Below are 16,673 nucleotides of genomic sequence, written 5' to 3'. Positions count from 1 at the left end.
GCGGGACAGTCCTGAGTTGTCATACTCTTGTACCTTTTTAATTGTTATTCTGTTGTGTTTGCCTAGTATTATATCCTTGGTGTTTACTATATTTTTCAATAACTTAATCTCAATGGGCATGCTTACAGGGGTCTTGTGTAATTAAATTTCTTTTAAATTTTTCTTAAAGGTTATGGATTAAAAAGTCATGTCAGAACTCATACAGGAGAAAAGCCATATCGGTGTTCAGAAGATAATTGTACTAAATCTTTCAAAACTTCAGGAGATCTACAGAAACATATCAGAACTCATACAGGTACTGGTGTGAAGAAATGTCAGATCTAGGCCAGGAGTTCTTAATCTGCAGGAAGGGACTTGGGGAGTAGTTTCTGGAAGGTTTCAGGAAGTCAACGTCAAGGGCTTCTCTTAAACTCCCAAAACTCCATGCAATTTGCCATTCGTGCATGTATGCTTCTTTCCAGGATGAAGGCCTGTAACGCTGTTAGATTCTCAAAGGGGTTCATGTTCCAAGAGATTAACAATGGCCCTAGACCACCAACCCTCTCAGTTTTCAGGAATTATCTGAGCAACAGTCTTATTTACCTAGGATTATACATCTACTTAGTAGCCCAACAGAGACCAGAACCTAAGGCACACAATTCCTTCTCAGTTTAGTACTGCTTCTTCTGCATTAAGCTGCTTCTAAAAAAAGTGTCTGAACCCCTCACAACCCCACAGAAAGAAAGACTTGTTACTTCCTTGTGATCATCTCCCCTATCCTTAAATTCCTTCTCTCCTTTTCCTAAAGGGTACTTTGTTCTTATCTTCTCTCCCCTCCCCTCCCTTCCTTGTACTTGATTATTTGCAGATTGGTAATATAAAGGTAATTATTTGCTTTGGATCAGAGCTGGAAGAGTTTCAGAAACTGTTGATAAGAGATGCTATTATAAGCTGTTGACTAAGTAGTATAGCATAAGGTCCTTTAGTTTGAGATTTTACTGCAGATGTTTTAAACATAGTGTTATCGCTTTGTCCCCAAATACTTCTAAGTATTCTGAGATCGTTTAGCAGATTTTCATGGAGGATTCTTCCTGTCATTAAAGTTTAACTTTTAGTTCAAATATGATCCCAAATCGGCTTTACTGTACAGTGTTCAGGAACAAAGCTGTAGGTCCCTGCTTCTATTTCATTCGTGCTCTTAGTTTTATCTGTTATATCAGAGGCAAGCGTCTCCAAGCTCCTGAGAATAGTAATATATTCAGCAAGTATTTTTGATTCATATTATGTGTTAGACACTAGATTTTAAAAAGACCAAAAATTCTTTTTCTTCAAGTATTATAGAATAAATAAAGTAGGAGGTAAGCTTTTAGGGGATTCTAGGGTTGTTTTAACTTAATCCTTATTCCTGACTCTATTTTTCTTTTGTATTTCTTTATGATATGTATTTCTTTGTCTTCTTTTCTCAGCTCTTTTTTTTTTTTTTTTTAAACATTTTATTTATTTATTTATTTATGGCTGTGTTGGGTCTTCGTTTCTGTGTGAGGGCTTTCTCCAGTTGCGGAGAGCGGGGGCCACTCTTCATCGCGGTGCGCAGGCCTCTCACTATCGCGGCCTCTCTTGTTGCGGAGCACAGGCTCCAGACGCGCAGGCTCAGTAATTGTGGCTCACGGGCCCAGTCGCTCCGCGGCATGTGGGATCTTCCCAGACAAGGGCTGGAACCCGTGTCCCCTGCATTGGCAGGCAGATTCTCAACCACTGCGCCACCAGGGAAGCCCTCAGCTCATTTTTTAATATGCCCTTCTGGGTGATTCCATCTTGGAAAGTCATGTAATCAGTGATGAGTTTTGAATACTATTCAGGTTTTCCTATGTAAATTTAAGTTTGGAGTAGACAATGCTGTTGACAGAAAAAAAGAGAAAAAAAAAAAAACCTCAAAGGGAAGCTCAATACAAAAAGGCTAGAGTCTGAGCATGAATGATCCTAGGCAGAATTGAAGGATAAGACATTTCAATTTTCTGTGTATTTTTGCACCATTTAATGTATTTCCCTTTGTGTTTTCAGGAGAAAGGCCCTTTAAATGTCACTTTGAAGGCTGTGGTCGGTCTTTCACAACATCGAATATCAGAAAAGTGCATATTAGGACACACACAGGAGAAAGACCTTATTACTGCACAGAACCAGGATGTGGGAGGGCATTTGCCAGTGCAACCAATTATAAAAACCATGTGAGGATACACACAGGTAACGGTCTCTAGTTCTTGGTCTTCTGTCTTTCAAGGCTCAGTTGAACTCCTGCCTCTCCTATAAACCATTTACAAGTAATCTCTTCCCTCCTTCCTGCCACTTGGCATGGTAGAAATGGATTATGCAACTTGAAAAAACTTCACCTTAGCATTTTTACATTTATTTATTCAATAGTTATTGACCATCTGCTGTGTGTTCCCCTGCCAGACACCAGAAATACAGAGACAGACAAGATATTGTCCAGGACAGTTGATTTAGGGAGGGATAGTAGACATAATTATTGCAGAGTGTCTATGGATATATATTTTTTAACAGCTTTATTGAGATATAATTCACGTACTGTACAGTTCATCCATTTAAAGTATATGATTCAGTGTTTTTTATTATATTCATAGGGTTGTACCACCATCACCAAAATCCAGTTTTAGAACATTTTCATCTCACCTGAAAGAAACTCCATACTTGTTAGCAGTCTTCTCCCACTCTACCCCTGAGCCATAAGCAATTATGGATTTTCCCATTCTGAATATTTCATATAGATGTACAGTATATGGTATTTATTGTCTGGTTTCTTTCCCTTAGCATAATAGTACTGAGGTTCAGCCATGTCATATCAGTAGTTCTTTCCTTTTTAATTACTGACTAGTATTCCTTTACATGAATGCATCAAATTTTATTTATCAATTTACCAGTTATTTTCACTTTTTGGCTATTATGAATAATGCTGGAGTATTCATGTACAGTTTTTTGTGTGGATGTGTGGTGTTTTCTTTTGGCTGCACCACACAGCTCTTGGGATCTTAGTTCCCTTGCCAGGGATTGAACCTGGGCCCTCAGCAGTGAGAACGCAGAGTCCTAACCACTGGACAGCCAGGGAATTCCCTTTTTTTTTTCTTTTTGGATATATGTTTTTATTCCTCTTGGGTATATACCTAGGAGTGGAATTGTTGGATCTTATGATAACTTTGTTTAACATTTTGAGGAACTGCCAAACTGTTTTCCAAAGTGGCTGCAACATTTTACATTCTCACCAGCAATGTATGAGGGTTCCAGTTTCTCCACATCCTAGTGAACAGTTGTTGTTATCTCTCTTTTTGATTATAGCCGTCATAGTGTGTGTGAAGTGATATCTACCTCATTGTGCTTTTGATTTGTATTTTCCTAGTGTGCTAATGATGTTGAGCATCTTTTTATGTGCTTATTGGCCATTTGTATGTATTTTGGGGGGAAATGTCTTTTCAAATTCTTTGCCCATTTTTTAAATTGGGTTGTCTTTCTTTGTTGTTGGGTTACAAGAATTCTTTATTATATTCTGCATACAAGTCCCTTGTTAGGTATGTGATTTACAGATATTTTCTCCTGTTATTGTGGGGGTTTTTGTTGTTGTGTTTTTTTTCAATTTCTTGATGGTGTCATTTGCAGCTCAAAAGTTTTTAATTTTTTTTTTTTTTTTTTTTTTTGACCGTGCTGCATGGTTTGTGGGATTCCTAGTTCCCCAACCAGGGATCATATCCGGCCCCCTGCAGTGAAAGCGCCGAGTCCTAACCACTGGACTGCTGGGGAATTCCCCAAAACTTAAAATTTTTTTTTTTTAATTGGAGTATAATTGTTTTACAATGTTGTGTTAGTTTCTGCTGTACAATGAAGTGAATCAGCTATATGTATACCTATATCCCCTCCCTCTTGGACCTCCCTCCCACCCTCCCCCATGCTACCCATCTAGGTCGCCACAGAGCACCGAGCTGAGCTTCCTGTGCTTTATAGCACGTTCCTGTTAGGTATCTGTTTTACGCATGGTACTGTATATATATCAATCCTAGTCTCCCAATTCATCCCACCCTCCCCTTAAAACGTTTTAATTTTGATTCTCCACTTTGTGGTTGTATTTTTTTTTATTTGAAGTATGGTTGATTTATAATATTGTGTTAGTTTCAGATGGTTGTATTTTTGATGTGAATGGAAAGGTGAATGAGAGGAAGAATTTTAATATATTGTTTTTATTACTGATATTAAGAGTAAACTTGTGATAATTCAAAATGAAAAGACATTTTTGTAGAATGGAACTTTAGTTGTGCAAGTTAGTCTGCATTCTGCAGACCCCTGGATGTCTCTGGAAATGTTTTCGGGCATTTACAACAATCCCTTTCCTTTGAAAATGGTACATTAACAAGTTTTGAATACTGCTATGGACAGAGGGGAAGCCTTAAGAGGATTTAAAGAAAATTTGCTTTTTTAAGAAAAAAAATCACTCTGTCAATACCATAGAAAGAAGTTAAAGGGAGGTGAAACCATAAGCAAGGAGACTGATTAAGGGCCATTCGAATATTTGAAGTGAGTGAGATGGAGAAGGATAAAAATGAAAGACATTGAAGAGGTATCAGCAAAGGACCTGGTGACCAAGTTAGTCATGAGGAATGAGGAGAACCTATCATTCTGACTTGTGTGATGGATTAGATGATAATGCTAAGATGAGGAAGAGAAGGTTGAGAAGGGAAGATAATAGTGTCGGTTTGCAATATACAGATCTCTGGGTTTCCCTCACACCTGAACTCTAACCATCTGTATGTTTGCTGTAATGGTTGGTAAAATTTTTCCTCAAAATTTATGATTCAAATTGAAAACCCACTATAATGAATCTACTTGTACATGCATTTTCCTGTAAAAGGAAAAAATTTTAAGTTGCATGTGAGTCTATGTGAGATAACATAGAATACACTGAAGTCATATTTGTGATACATTCATACCTTATGCTTACATTGTATATTATACATTATTGCTATCATCTTCCCTACATTATTTGTATGTTTCCTAAGAAAGTGGAAAAGGCTGTGAAAACCTAAGAGGCCTAGAAAAGAAGGCTGTAGGTTAGAAGAAAAATTGTATTTTGCTAATATAATTTGCATTCCTTTATATCTTTAAGATATTTCATTTTAAAATTATAGTACGTTTGTGGTGTAGAAAGAAACAAAATTCCTGTTTGATACTGCACTATCATTGTGTATTACACACAAACATATACCGGCTACTGAGTTCATTGAGTGTTAAATAATTAGATAATTGGTATTTTAAGTGCTTCATATTATGCAGACATTTTTGGTGTGTTGTAACGTGGGTGCTTAAGAGCCTTTTTGTGATATTTGGGAAAATTGGCTGGGATTTTCAGATGGGCTGGGAAAACTATTTTTCCCATTTAAAGTAATGGAATATAGACTCATTATCTGAAAGTTAGTGATTCAACATGTTTTATGGACAAATTAGACTCTAATAAGAGGGATGCCTACATTAAGTTTGGCCATACCGATCTTTGGAACATGTAGGTAGAGTAGTGCTTTCAAATGTGGCTGTACATTGAATTCACCTTTTTAAAATAGACTGGCTTCCCAGATCCTATCTGCAAAGACTCTGACATAATTTTATTGAGGTGAGGCCCAGACATCAGTATATATTAAAAACTCTCCAGGTCTTTTATATGCATATATGGTTAAGAATCATTGAAGTAGAGATATCCAGTAGATAGTTATAAATGGTGGTCTGACCCAAGAGGTAGGTCTGGGCTGGAAGAAACGACTGGCTAATGATCATCAAGTAGATAATACCATAAAAGCCCACATTATGCTATAAGTGCAGTGTAAAGATTCAGCTGTGTAAAATGCAGTCCATTTTGGAAGGTTGGTCAGATGACCCAGTTGAGACTGTACAGCTAGCCATTAGGGAGCTCAAAAGTGCAATTCAACTCTATTTATGTCTTCATGAAAAGATGCTCAGCATCACTAATTAATCAGGGAAATGCTAATTAAAACCACAATGAGGGGCTTCCCTGGTGGCGCAGTGGTTGAGAATCTGCCTGCCAATGCAGGGCACAAGGGTTCGAGCCCTGGTCTGGGAAGATCCCACATGCCGTGGAGCAACTAGGCCCGTGAGCCACAATTACTGAGCCTGCGCGTCTGGAGCCTGTGCTCCGCAACAAGAGAGGCCGCAATAATGAAAGGCCCGCGCACCGTGATGAAGAGTGGCCCCCACTTGCCGCAACTAGAGAAAGCCCTCGCACAGAAACGAAGACCCAACACAACCATAAATAAATAAATAAATAAATAAATAAATTAAATTGTATAACTTAAAAAAAAAAAAAACCACAATGAGATATCACCTCACACCTGTCAGAATAGCTGTTATCAAAAAGACAGTAAATAACAAGTGTTGGCAAGGATGTGGAGAAGAGAAAATCCTATTGCACTGTTGGTGGAAATGTAAATTGGTACAGCCACTATGGAAAACAGTATGGAGGTTCCTCAAAAAATTAAAAGTAGAACTACCATACGATCCAGCAATTCCACTTCTGGGTATTTTAATGAAGAAAACAAAAACACTAATTCAAAAAGGTATATACACCCCTGTGTTCATTGCAGCATTATTTACAGTAGCCAAGATATGGAAGCAACCTAAGTATCCATTGATAGATGAATGGATAAAGATGTGATACACACAGGGACTTCCCTGGTGGTCCAGTGGCTAAGACTCCATGCTCCCAATGCAGGGGGCCCGGGTTCAATCCCTGGTCAGGGAACTAGATCCCACATGCCTCAACTAAGAGTTTGCATGCCGCAATTAAAGACCCTGCATGCCACAACTAAAAGATCCCACATGCTGCAACTAAAGATCCCACATGCTGCAACTAAAAGATCCCGCATGCTGCAACTAAGACCCGGTGCAGCCAAATAAATAAATATTAAAAAAAAAAAAGATGTGATACACATACAATGGAATATTAGCCATAAAAAAGAATGAAATCTTGCCATTTGTGACAACATGGATACCTAGAGGGTATTAAGCTAAGTGAAATAAGTCAGACAGAGAAAGACAAATACCATATAATTTCACTTATGTGGAGCTTAAAAATAAAACAGACAAACATAAAACAAAAACAGACACATGGATAGAGAAAACAAACTTGGTAGTTGCCAGAGGGGAGGGGGTTGGGGGATGAGTGAAGTAGGCGAGGGAGATTAAGAGGTACAGACTTCCAGGTATAAAATAAATGAGTCATGGGATATACAGCATAGGGAATATAGTCAATAATATTGTAATAACTTGGTACGTTGATAGATGGTAACTAGACTTATCGTGGTGATCATTTCGTAATGTATAAAAATATTGAATCAGTATGCTATACACCTGAAACTAATGTAATATTGTAAGTCAATTATACTTCAATTTAAAAAAGTATAATTTCAAGACAAAAACACAAAACAACCCCCCTCCCACCAAAAATACAAATTCATTTCCATCTTGACTCTGGTTTGGTGCCACCTAGTGGCAGTTTCTGCTCCAGCCTAAATATGAATAGGGCTGGTTCTCTGAGTTGGAATTGCCTGACATTTCCCTGCCTGGCCTTGCCCTTGTCATATCTCCCCCACAACCATTCCGCAAGATAAGAACTTTAACCTGCCCTGCTTTGAGAATGCAGGCTGGGCAAAGGACGGAAGCAATCTCAATTACTAATGTCTAAGACGTATATTACAGATTACATTAGTGATTTTATTATTTGTGGTTGGTTTTACTGTGTTTAGAACCATGGAAAGAGATGGAGTTAACCCAAGAAAGGTGTAAAATGAGAACAGACTGGTATATGCGTATGTATACACACATAAGCACATTTTAGAGATTATATGAGTTCACACCAGTACCTCCAATTCCAGCTCATCTTACAGAGCTCTTTTCTTCCCTCATTCCGTATTTGTATGTCCCTTCTTCCATAGTAAGAGCTCTGGCTTCCAACAGCATTGACACATTTATTCATCGCTTAATCCTTTATTATACCTAAAATAGTTTCAGAGTTGTTTTGCCCATAGCACTACAATAAACAAGCCTACCAAGAAGAATTGAAGATTTGTTTGCAGTTTTCCCTACTCCAGCCTAGTCCAAGACTGAGGGCATTAGTAAAATACTGTGTGTATGAGTTACCTTAATTAGTTTATTCTCCCCCCGCTACCCCCAACCCTGGCCCTGGCCCCCATACCCCTTCTAAGTGGTTACAAGTATTCATTTAAACTAAGGTTAGGGGGACTTCGCTGGTGGCGCAGTGCTTAAGAATCTGCCTGCCAATGCAGGGGACACAGGTTTGAGCCCTGGTCCTGGAAGATGCCACATGCCGCGGAGCAGCTAAGCCCGTGCGCCACAACTACTGAGCCTGCGCTCTAGAGCCCGTGCTCCGCAGCAAGAGAAGCCACCGCAATGAGAAGCCTGCACACCACAACAAAGAGTAGCCCCCACTCACCGCAGCTAGAGAAAGCCCGAGCGCCCAACAAAGACCCAACGCAGCCAAAATTAAATAAATAAATAAATTTATAAAAGAAAAAAAACTACAGTTAGGTTAATTTCTTCCAGTTTGCTCTCAGTGTTAGATTCCCCCCACTACATGTTAACAGTGTCTAGGTATTTTATGATATTAAATAATTATTGTTAATTTTGTTATTTAAAAAAAGCATCCATCTTTTATACAATCTGAAATATTTATAGATGAGATAGAATGCTATCTGGAGCTGTTTCAGAATAATCCAGGGTGGCAAGAGGGGGTAGAAATGTGTGGTGAATAAATGAAACTATATTGTCCATGAATTGATAGTTGAAGCTAGATGATTGGTACATGGGGGTTTATTGCACTGTTTCTCTATACTTTTGTGTATGTTTGAAATTTTCTATAATGAAAAGTTGTAAAAATATATGTACTGCCTACATTGTTCTCAGACTGTTTCATGGAAAAAGAATTACTTTGTATTGAGTTGGTTTTAGTGACTATTTAATAGCTTTTGATTGGATGCAAGAAGTCAACTGAAGTTAATATAAAATGTGTGTCCTTTTAGATTTACTGAAGTGTCCAAACTATGTCTCATAGACTTTTCAGAAAATCTTTGTTTATTATCCTTATAAAACCCTTAGGGTGGGATTTCCCTGGTGGCACAGTGGTTAAGACTCTGCGCTCCCAGTGCAGGGGGCCTGGTTTCAATCCCTGGTCAGGGAACTAGATCCCACATGCATGCCACAACTAAGAGTTCGCATGCCACAGCTAAGGAGCCCACTTGCCGCAACTAAGGAGCCCTTCTGCCACAACTAAGGAGCCCACGTGCCACAACTAAGACCCGGTGCAACCAAATAGAATAAATAAATAAATATTGGGACTTCCCTGGTAGTGCAGTGGATAAGACTGCGCTCCCAATGCAGGGGGCCTGGGTTTGATATCTGGTCAGGGAACTAGGTCCCACATGCATGCCGCAACTAAAAGTTCGCATGCCACACAACTAAGGAGCCCGCCTGCTGCAACTAAGGAGCCCTGGAGCCCCAACTAAGGAACCCGCCTTCCACAACTAAGACTCGGTGCAACCAAATAAATAAATAAAAATTTTTAGAAAATAAATAAATATTTTTTAAAAAACCCTTAGGGTAAGCTACATTAGTTATACTAATAATTGCATTTATTATTGCCATTATTAGTAAAGTATCACTAATGATATCTAGATTATCTAGTTACAGGTAACAATAACAGTTTCACCAAATCTTAGAGTTAACTGGGCAATAAACATCTCCATCCTTATTTTTTCACATCCCTTGAAATTAAGGGGAAAGTGGTATTCAGGCATGGGATGAGACTCAGGGTGCAGACCACCTTTTGAGCCAAGTTGAAACCATAGTTAAGGAGTCTTTTCTTGTGCACTGCCTCCTAGCAGGATAGAAAGGGATTTGACAACTATTTTTGCCACTAGAGGTTCCCCCTCTCTGCCCCCTCCCCCACTCCCATCCCCCCTCCCCCCCCAGAAGGTATGGAATGATTATGCCTTCGTAGGTAAAAGTTGATTTTTTTTGTATGTGTGTGCTGTTCTTTACTTAGGGGAAAAGCCATATGTTTGTACAGTCCCTGGGTGTGACAAAAGGTTCACAGAATATTCCAGTTTGTACAAACATCATGTTGTTCACACTCACTCCAAACCGTACAACTGTAACCACTGTGGGAAGACATACAAGCAGATCTCCACGCTGGCCATGCACAAACGGACAGCTCACAATGACACTGAGCCCATCGAGGAGGAGCAGGAAGCCTTCTTTGAGCCTCCTCCAGGTAAGGGTTTTTTCCAGTATGTCTATGTCTGTGTTTGAAAAGCAACAGTTATGAACATAATTTATGACTTAAAGCATTTTCTCAAATCATAAAGTTTTTCAAATAGTCACACAAACATATCATTTACAGCTGTGATAATTGCTATCAAAGAAAGGTGCTTAATGCTCTGGGATATAAGAGGGGAAGTTAGTCTAGCCTCGTAGGTCAGAGGACGCTCCCCTGAGGAAGTGATTTTTGGAGAGATCTACAGGGTGAATAGGGGTTAACTTGGTGTAGAGTCAGGGATGTGGTGGGTTGGGGGGGTGGTAAACAGGGAGCAAAGGCAAAAGAACATTCCAGATAGAGGGATTGGCACAAGCAAAAAGCCCTGAGGTGGGAGAGAGCAAAGTAAATTGGAGAGACTGAAAGAAGCCTGGCCAGCATGGCACTTCTGCCTGGGAAGGTGGTATGCAATGAGACTGCACAGCAAGGCACGGGCAGCCTAGACTATTTGGGTGTATTAAGATGTTGGTCTTAATCATAAGAGTGGTGAAGCACTCCCAGATAACTCTTAGTTGATTCATGTGCTATTCAGTAGTGTTGTAGGAGACAAAAACATTCATTTCAATGAGGATAAACTCTTGGAAAAAATATTTTAGAGAATTAGAGTCTATGATTTCAGTTAAATAAATCAGCATAGTTAAATAGGTAAAATGAAGTAGGTTTTTCTAAAACAAAAACATATGTTGTCCTGTTTCATTGAGTACCTCCTAAATGGAGTAAATTTGAAAATTAAAACATCTTTACCCATTCTTAACAACTAGTATTGAAGAGTTGAAAAACATTTAGGTAGGAAAAAAATGGTTGGAGAATAAGGAAAAGAACAGATCATTCACTGTCTACTCAAATAATTCCGTGTAGTTCTAATTTGTCTTTTCAGATATCAGTCATGTGATAGTAAGAAAATAACAGTTCCTTCACTCTTTTATTTTTTAATTTTTTTAATTTTTGGCCATGCCACGTGGCTTGTGGGATCTTAGTTCCCTGACCAGGGATTGAACCCGGGTCCCTGGTAGTGAAAGTGCCTAACCACTGGACCACCAGGGAATTCCCCAAAATTCCTTCACTCTTGAATGCTATACTGTTTTCTAGCCAAAGCAGTGTAAGTGTGCATGGTTAGATATTACAACAGCTGCTAAATCGTTGCAATTAGAAAGCAGACTTTCATGATGTCAAACTTAGGTTTAAGACTGTTCCTCTTTTAAGCTTCCTCAATCTCTTCCTTAAATGTTGATATTTCAGATTGTCAGAATTTCTTGTGTTCTAGAAGATAATCTATAATATAATAATACACATTTTGTTAAAAAAATTAAAGTAAGATTGTTTTTCTAAGAATAAGGATGGGTTTATGTTCCTTTTCTCCCATATGGTCCCCTAGGTTTTGAACCCATTGGAATAATGGTATAATAATAAATATAATAAATAGCCATGGAACAGAACAAAAAGAAATGAAGTAGTGAGTGTCATAGAGATTACACCATGATGACTATAGCTGTATGAGTGTAGGCATCAACCATAACTTTGAGAAGTACTCATAAATTAGCATATAAAGTCCTTTGAAGGAAGAAAAAATATTTACCCTTTTTCTGGCATCATGAGAGGTGGAAAGCAATAGAAGAGAGGGATCAATAATCTTCCTGGTTGCCAAGTATGGCAGTAATTGACTATTGAAATTGCTGTTTACTTGCTGGTTCTTTGTGAAATAAAGAAGCGGAGGGGGGCTCCTGTTCTGTTACTTACTAAATGGTTAACCTTAACCCAGATAATATGCCATTACGTTGTCTTTACACAATGATGTCACTGTGTACTGATGACTTATAATCAGTCACTTGTGTTAAAAGAGTAAGTAACTTAGTGTTAGTACGTTGTGCTTACATACCATTCTGGTTTTGTGGTTAATGTTTATGAAGGTTGTCTTATCATTTTTAGCAGCTTCTTAAGTGACTGCAAGGACTTAGTGCATACTTGCCATGTTGGAAGGGTTATTTGCCAGTTAGTCTCCCTGTACAGTTCCCCCACTCCCCGCCCCAGCACACATGCATGGTATCACATAATTACTCCAAATAAGAGAATAAGCAAGGTCTCTCAAAATTAGAACAGTTACACTTTATGTGGAAAAGTTTGGTTTGGTCTGCTTTGATTTGGTTTGGCTTTGCAAAAGAGGAGGTGGAGAAATTGGCAGGAGGTGCTGGAAGCCATTTTCATGGTTTAGAATTTAGGGACTTCCCTGGTGGTCCAATGGTTAAGACTGCACTTCCAATGCAAGGGCCTCGGGTTCAATCCTTAGTCAGGGAACTAAGATCCCACATGCCACATGGCCAAAGAAAAAAAAACATGATTTAGAATTTAATACACATGCCATTTAATTTTTGTCAGTTTTCTCTGTAATATTTAAAATCTCCTCTCTTTTCTAAACAGCTTGGTTGTTTGATCAAATAAATAATTCATTTGTTTTAAACAGGTCAAAGTGAAGATGTTCTTAAAGGGCCCCAGATCACGTATGTTACAGGTGTAGAAGGGGACGATGTTGTGTCTACACAAGTAGCCACAGTAACCCAGTCTGGGTTGAGTCAACAGGTTACTCTCATATCCCAGGACGGGACTCAGCATGTAAGTACCCACCAAAAGTCAAACAAGTTAAATAATATTTCTCTGAGCCTGGGCTTGAAAGGCAGGTTGGGTCCCAATTGAGGAAAGCCTTGAATTGGGGCACAGAGTTTGGAGTTTAGCTTGTAGGCAGTGCTGGATCTCCTGGAGGCTTTCCAGTAGCCTGTTGAAAGCGACTACATGCAGGGAGATTAGTAAAGAGAGAAGGTTTGTGACTCTCTAGAATTCAAATGGTGTTATGGGTATAGTTCAAATGTGAGGTGGTGAAGGTCAGAACCACAGTGAAATTGAGGGCTTGAAAAGTAATAGATCCATGTGAAACCCGATTCAGAGAAGGGATAGGATTGAGAAGTCAGCAGAGGTTTGGCTGAGGTGACAAGGACATCATTAAAACATCCTGGCAAGTCAGTGATGGGCACATCTGTAAAATTTCCTGAGTGTGACTCTCTCCCTACCTGGAATCATGGGAGTTTACTTAACTAGCTTCACAGAATTAATAGAAGAGGTATCTTGATTTCCCCAGGAAAAGCAATGTGTAATGGCTATTGTTCAATAGTCAAACTTGTCATTGTTTTCTAGGTGCCACTAGCCTAAAATAATTCAGACTTGATTTCATTTTTAAGCTCTAGCTAAGGTTGTCTTAATAACTGGTGGAAATAGACATATGGGGTTCTTTATCCTTCTATATCTACCTCTTCCATGGAGAACTCTCTTCTTACCTGTCTCTCTCGGACCTTCACCTCCCATGATTAATTTGCCCTTTGTGTTGATAACTGTTAATGTGCTGATGTTAGCTAGAAGGCAGAACGTATTCAGGATAGGAAAATACAAAGCACTTGTACCATCCCATTCATCCCTCTTCCCCTTACTTTTGACATCACTAATTCTACACAGCACTCTTTGTCCACTGATTGGCATATAAGATTTAACATATTTACTAACACAATTTTAATTCAGCATCAACCCTAAGCCTTTTTTAAAAATTAGGTCATCACAGATAGGCTCTGTGGAGGTCATTTGATCTAACCTCCTTCCCTCCTTATACTGGAGAAATTCCCTCTACAGCAGCCCCCATATAGATGAGGCAGTTTCTCTCTTAAGAGACAGTCTATTCCATTGCTGGATAATTTGAGGGTTTATCAGACTGGAACCTACCACTGTGTCATCCACTCATGGCTTTTCTCTGACCATATAGAATGAGTCTAATCCCTCTTCATATGTTTTAAAGCAGCTATTTTCCCCATCCCAATGTTGTATTTTCTCTAGATATAATCTTCCCATTTACTTTAGGGATTTCTATTCCATTCCTTTGGTCAATTAAAAAACAAACATTTATTGAACCCAATGACAGATATTTTGGTAAAGTTAGTGTGGGGAGTACTGGAAGGGGGGGTATCGTAGTCTAGTAGGAGAGGGACGTTCCTAAAATGAACAATAATTTCTCATAATGATGGGTATATAATCGACAGGTATGTAAAGTGTTGTGGCAACCTGGAGGAAGGAGTAAATGATGCTTCCTGAAGGAATCTTGGAGGCCCTTGTAGAGAATGGCCATTCAGCTGGATCTTGAAGAATTTTTATGAGTTAGCCAGGCAGAGAGTGAAGGAAAGGGCAAAGTCACAAAAATATAACAGAATATGACATTCCCCGGGATGCAAATGATTTGTTGTGGCTGGAGTGCCAGATTTGTGTGCTGGTTTGGAAGTAGTGAAAGATGAGTCTGGAGAAGCTGTTAAGGCCAGATGATGAAAGGTCATGAGTGCCATGTAAGAAGTCTGAACTGTAGTGATGGGGAGTCACTGGGGATTTGAGCAGGGAGCATAATGAAATTTGTTTGTTTTTTAGAAAGGTGACAAGGTAGAGGATGATTAGGGACGGGTTAGACTAGGTATTTGGAAAGACATTGTATTGCAGAAAATTAGATGAGAGAAAAATAAGGGTCTAAATTGGCAGTAGAGATGGAGAGGAGTAAATGCATTTAAGGAATATTCAGTTTTTCCAATAAAGATATTAAAAAAAAAAAAGGAATATGCAGTTTTTCTGATGACCTCTTTCCATTGTAAAATGCTTATTTGCTCCCAGAGTAGACTTATACAAGGATTAGGCCTAGCCTTTAATAAAGACTGCCAGATAAAACAATAAACATTGCCTGATTGTAAAATGCATTGTATTGCAGGTCAACATATCTCAAGCTGACATGCAGGCCATTGGCAATACCATCACAATGGTAACACAGGACGGAACGCCCATCACAGTACCTGCTCATGATGCAGTCATCTCCTCAGCAGGAACACACTCTGTTGCTATGGTTACCGCCGAGGGTACAGAAGGGCAGCAGGTAATTGCTTTTTTCGTTTATATCAGTCAATACATATATCAATATCAAAACCATTACATAGATGTACAGTGTGATATAGTGGTTAAGCACACAAACCTCAGATTGAATCCCAATTTTACAACTTCTTAGCTACATAAGCCTCTGAGTCTCAGTTTTTCCTCATCTGTAAAATAGGAGTGATTATTGCATCTACCCCATGAGGTTAATAGAAGGATTAAGCAAGATAATGCATATAAAGTAGTCAGCCCAAGTATATATTAAGTGTTCATTAATGGTTGCTCTTCCTATCATCATTATCATCATCAGATACTTAGAAAAAAAATTCATTTGCAAAATTTAATTTTTTGAATATGTAATATATTCACATAATTCAAAAATCAAAAAGTATATACAGATATGCAGTGAAAAGTCTTCTTTCCACCCCTGCCCCCATAGATATAATCCACTTTTATCAGTTTCTTGCATAATTTTCCCAACAACTCATTAAGCATATACAAACAAATACAAATAAATAGTCATCTTCCCCCCCTTCCCTTTTTATGGTAGTAAATTCTATACTCGTCTTCACCTTTTTTCTTTTTTAACCTTAATAATACATCTAGAAAATCTTTCTATTTCATTATAGAGAGAGTTTTCTCTTTTTTTTTTTCCTGCCGTGCAGCATGGCTTGAGGGATCTTAGTTATCTTAGTTCTCCAACTAGGGATCGAACCCGGGCCCCAGCAGTGAAAGCACCAAGTCCTAACCACTGGACTACCAGGGAATTACCTCCTCATTCTTTTTTTAAGCTATATCATATTCCACTGTATCGGACATGCCATACTTTATTTAAAGTCTTTTGCTGTTTCAAACAACACATAACCTTGTGCACACGTGATTTTGCATGTGTGTGAGTACATCTGCTACTAGATAAATCCCTAGAGTGGAATTGCTGGGTGAAAAGACATATGCATTGGTAATTGTTATAGATATTCCCAGACTTCCCTTCTAGGGTTGTACCCATCTACATTCCTAGCTGCAGCCTTTGAGAGTGCCTCCTCCCCTTCTGATAGTCAACATAGTGGTAAAACCTTTGGATTTTTGCCAATCTAATGTATCTCTTTGTAGTTTAATTTTTCATTTCTTTTAAAATAAATGATATTGGTTAATAACATTTAAAAACTCTTCTTGTGCTATGCTGAAGGCAGTGCGGGGTTTCACTGCAGCTACCTTACCCTGTTCAGTGAAAAAGTCTGTCAATTAGTAGCTGTCATTCTTCCTAAATTCAGTTATAGATTCAATACCATCACAATAAAAATTCCAGCAGGCATTTTTGAAGATACAGATAATCTGATTCTAAAATTTACATGAAAATACA

The 16,673-nt window shown here is 38.6% G+C and overlaps 1 protein-coding gene across 6 annotated transcripts in view; it reads left to right on the top strand.

The window, feature by feature from the left end:
- Window positions 1-16,673, top strand: part of ZNF143 (zinc finger protein 143) — a 61,669-nt gene that overhangs the window by 32,602 nt on the left and 12,394 nt on the right. For all 6 annotated transcript variants that reach the window (XM_057552314.1, XM_057552315.1, XM_007172790.2 and 3 more), the window contains 5 exons: window positions 170-295; window positions 2,041-2,220; window positions 10,106-10,333; window positions 12,834-12,982; window positions 15,156-15,317. In XM_057552314.1, the coding sequence (XP_057408297.1) occupies window positions 170-295; window positions 2,041-2,220; window positions 10,106-10,333; window positions 12,834-12,982; window positions 15,156-15,317 (845 nt within the window). The remainder of the gene's footprint in view (window positions 1-169; window positions 296-2,040; window positions 2,221-10,105; window positions 10,334-12,833; window positions 12,983-15,155; window positions 15,318-16,673) is intronic.

This window comes from Balaenoptera acutorostrata, chromosome 9 (assembly GCF_949987535.1).
Source record: "Balaenoptera acutorostrata chromosome 9, mBalAcu1.1, whole genome shotgun sequence".
Lineage (NCBI taxonomy): Eukaryota > Metazoa > Chordata > Mammalia > Artiodactyla > Balaenopteridae > Balaenoptera > Balaenoptera acutorostrata.
The sequence above is the reverse complement of the archived record's forward strand: the minus strand, read 5'-3'. Positions and strand labels throughout refer to the sequence as shown.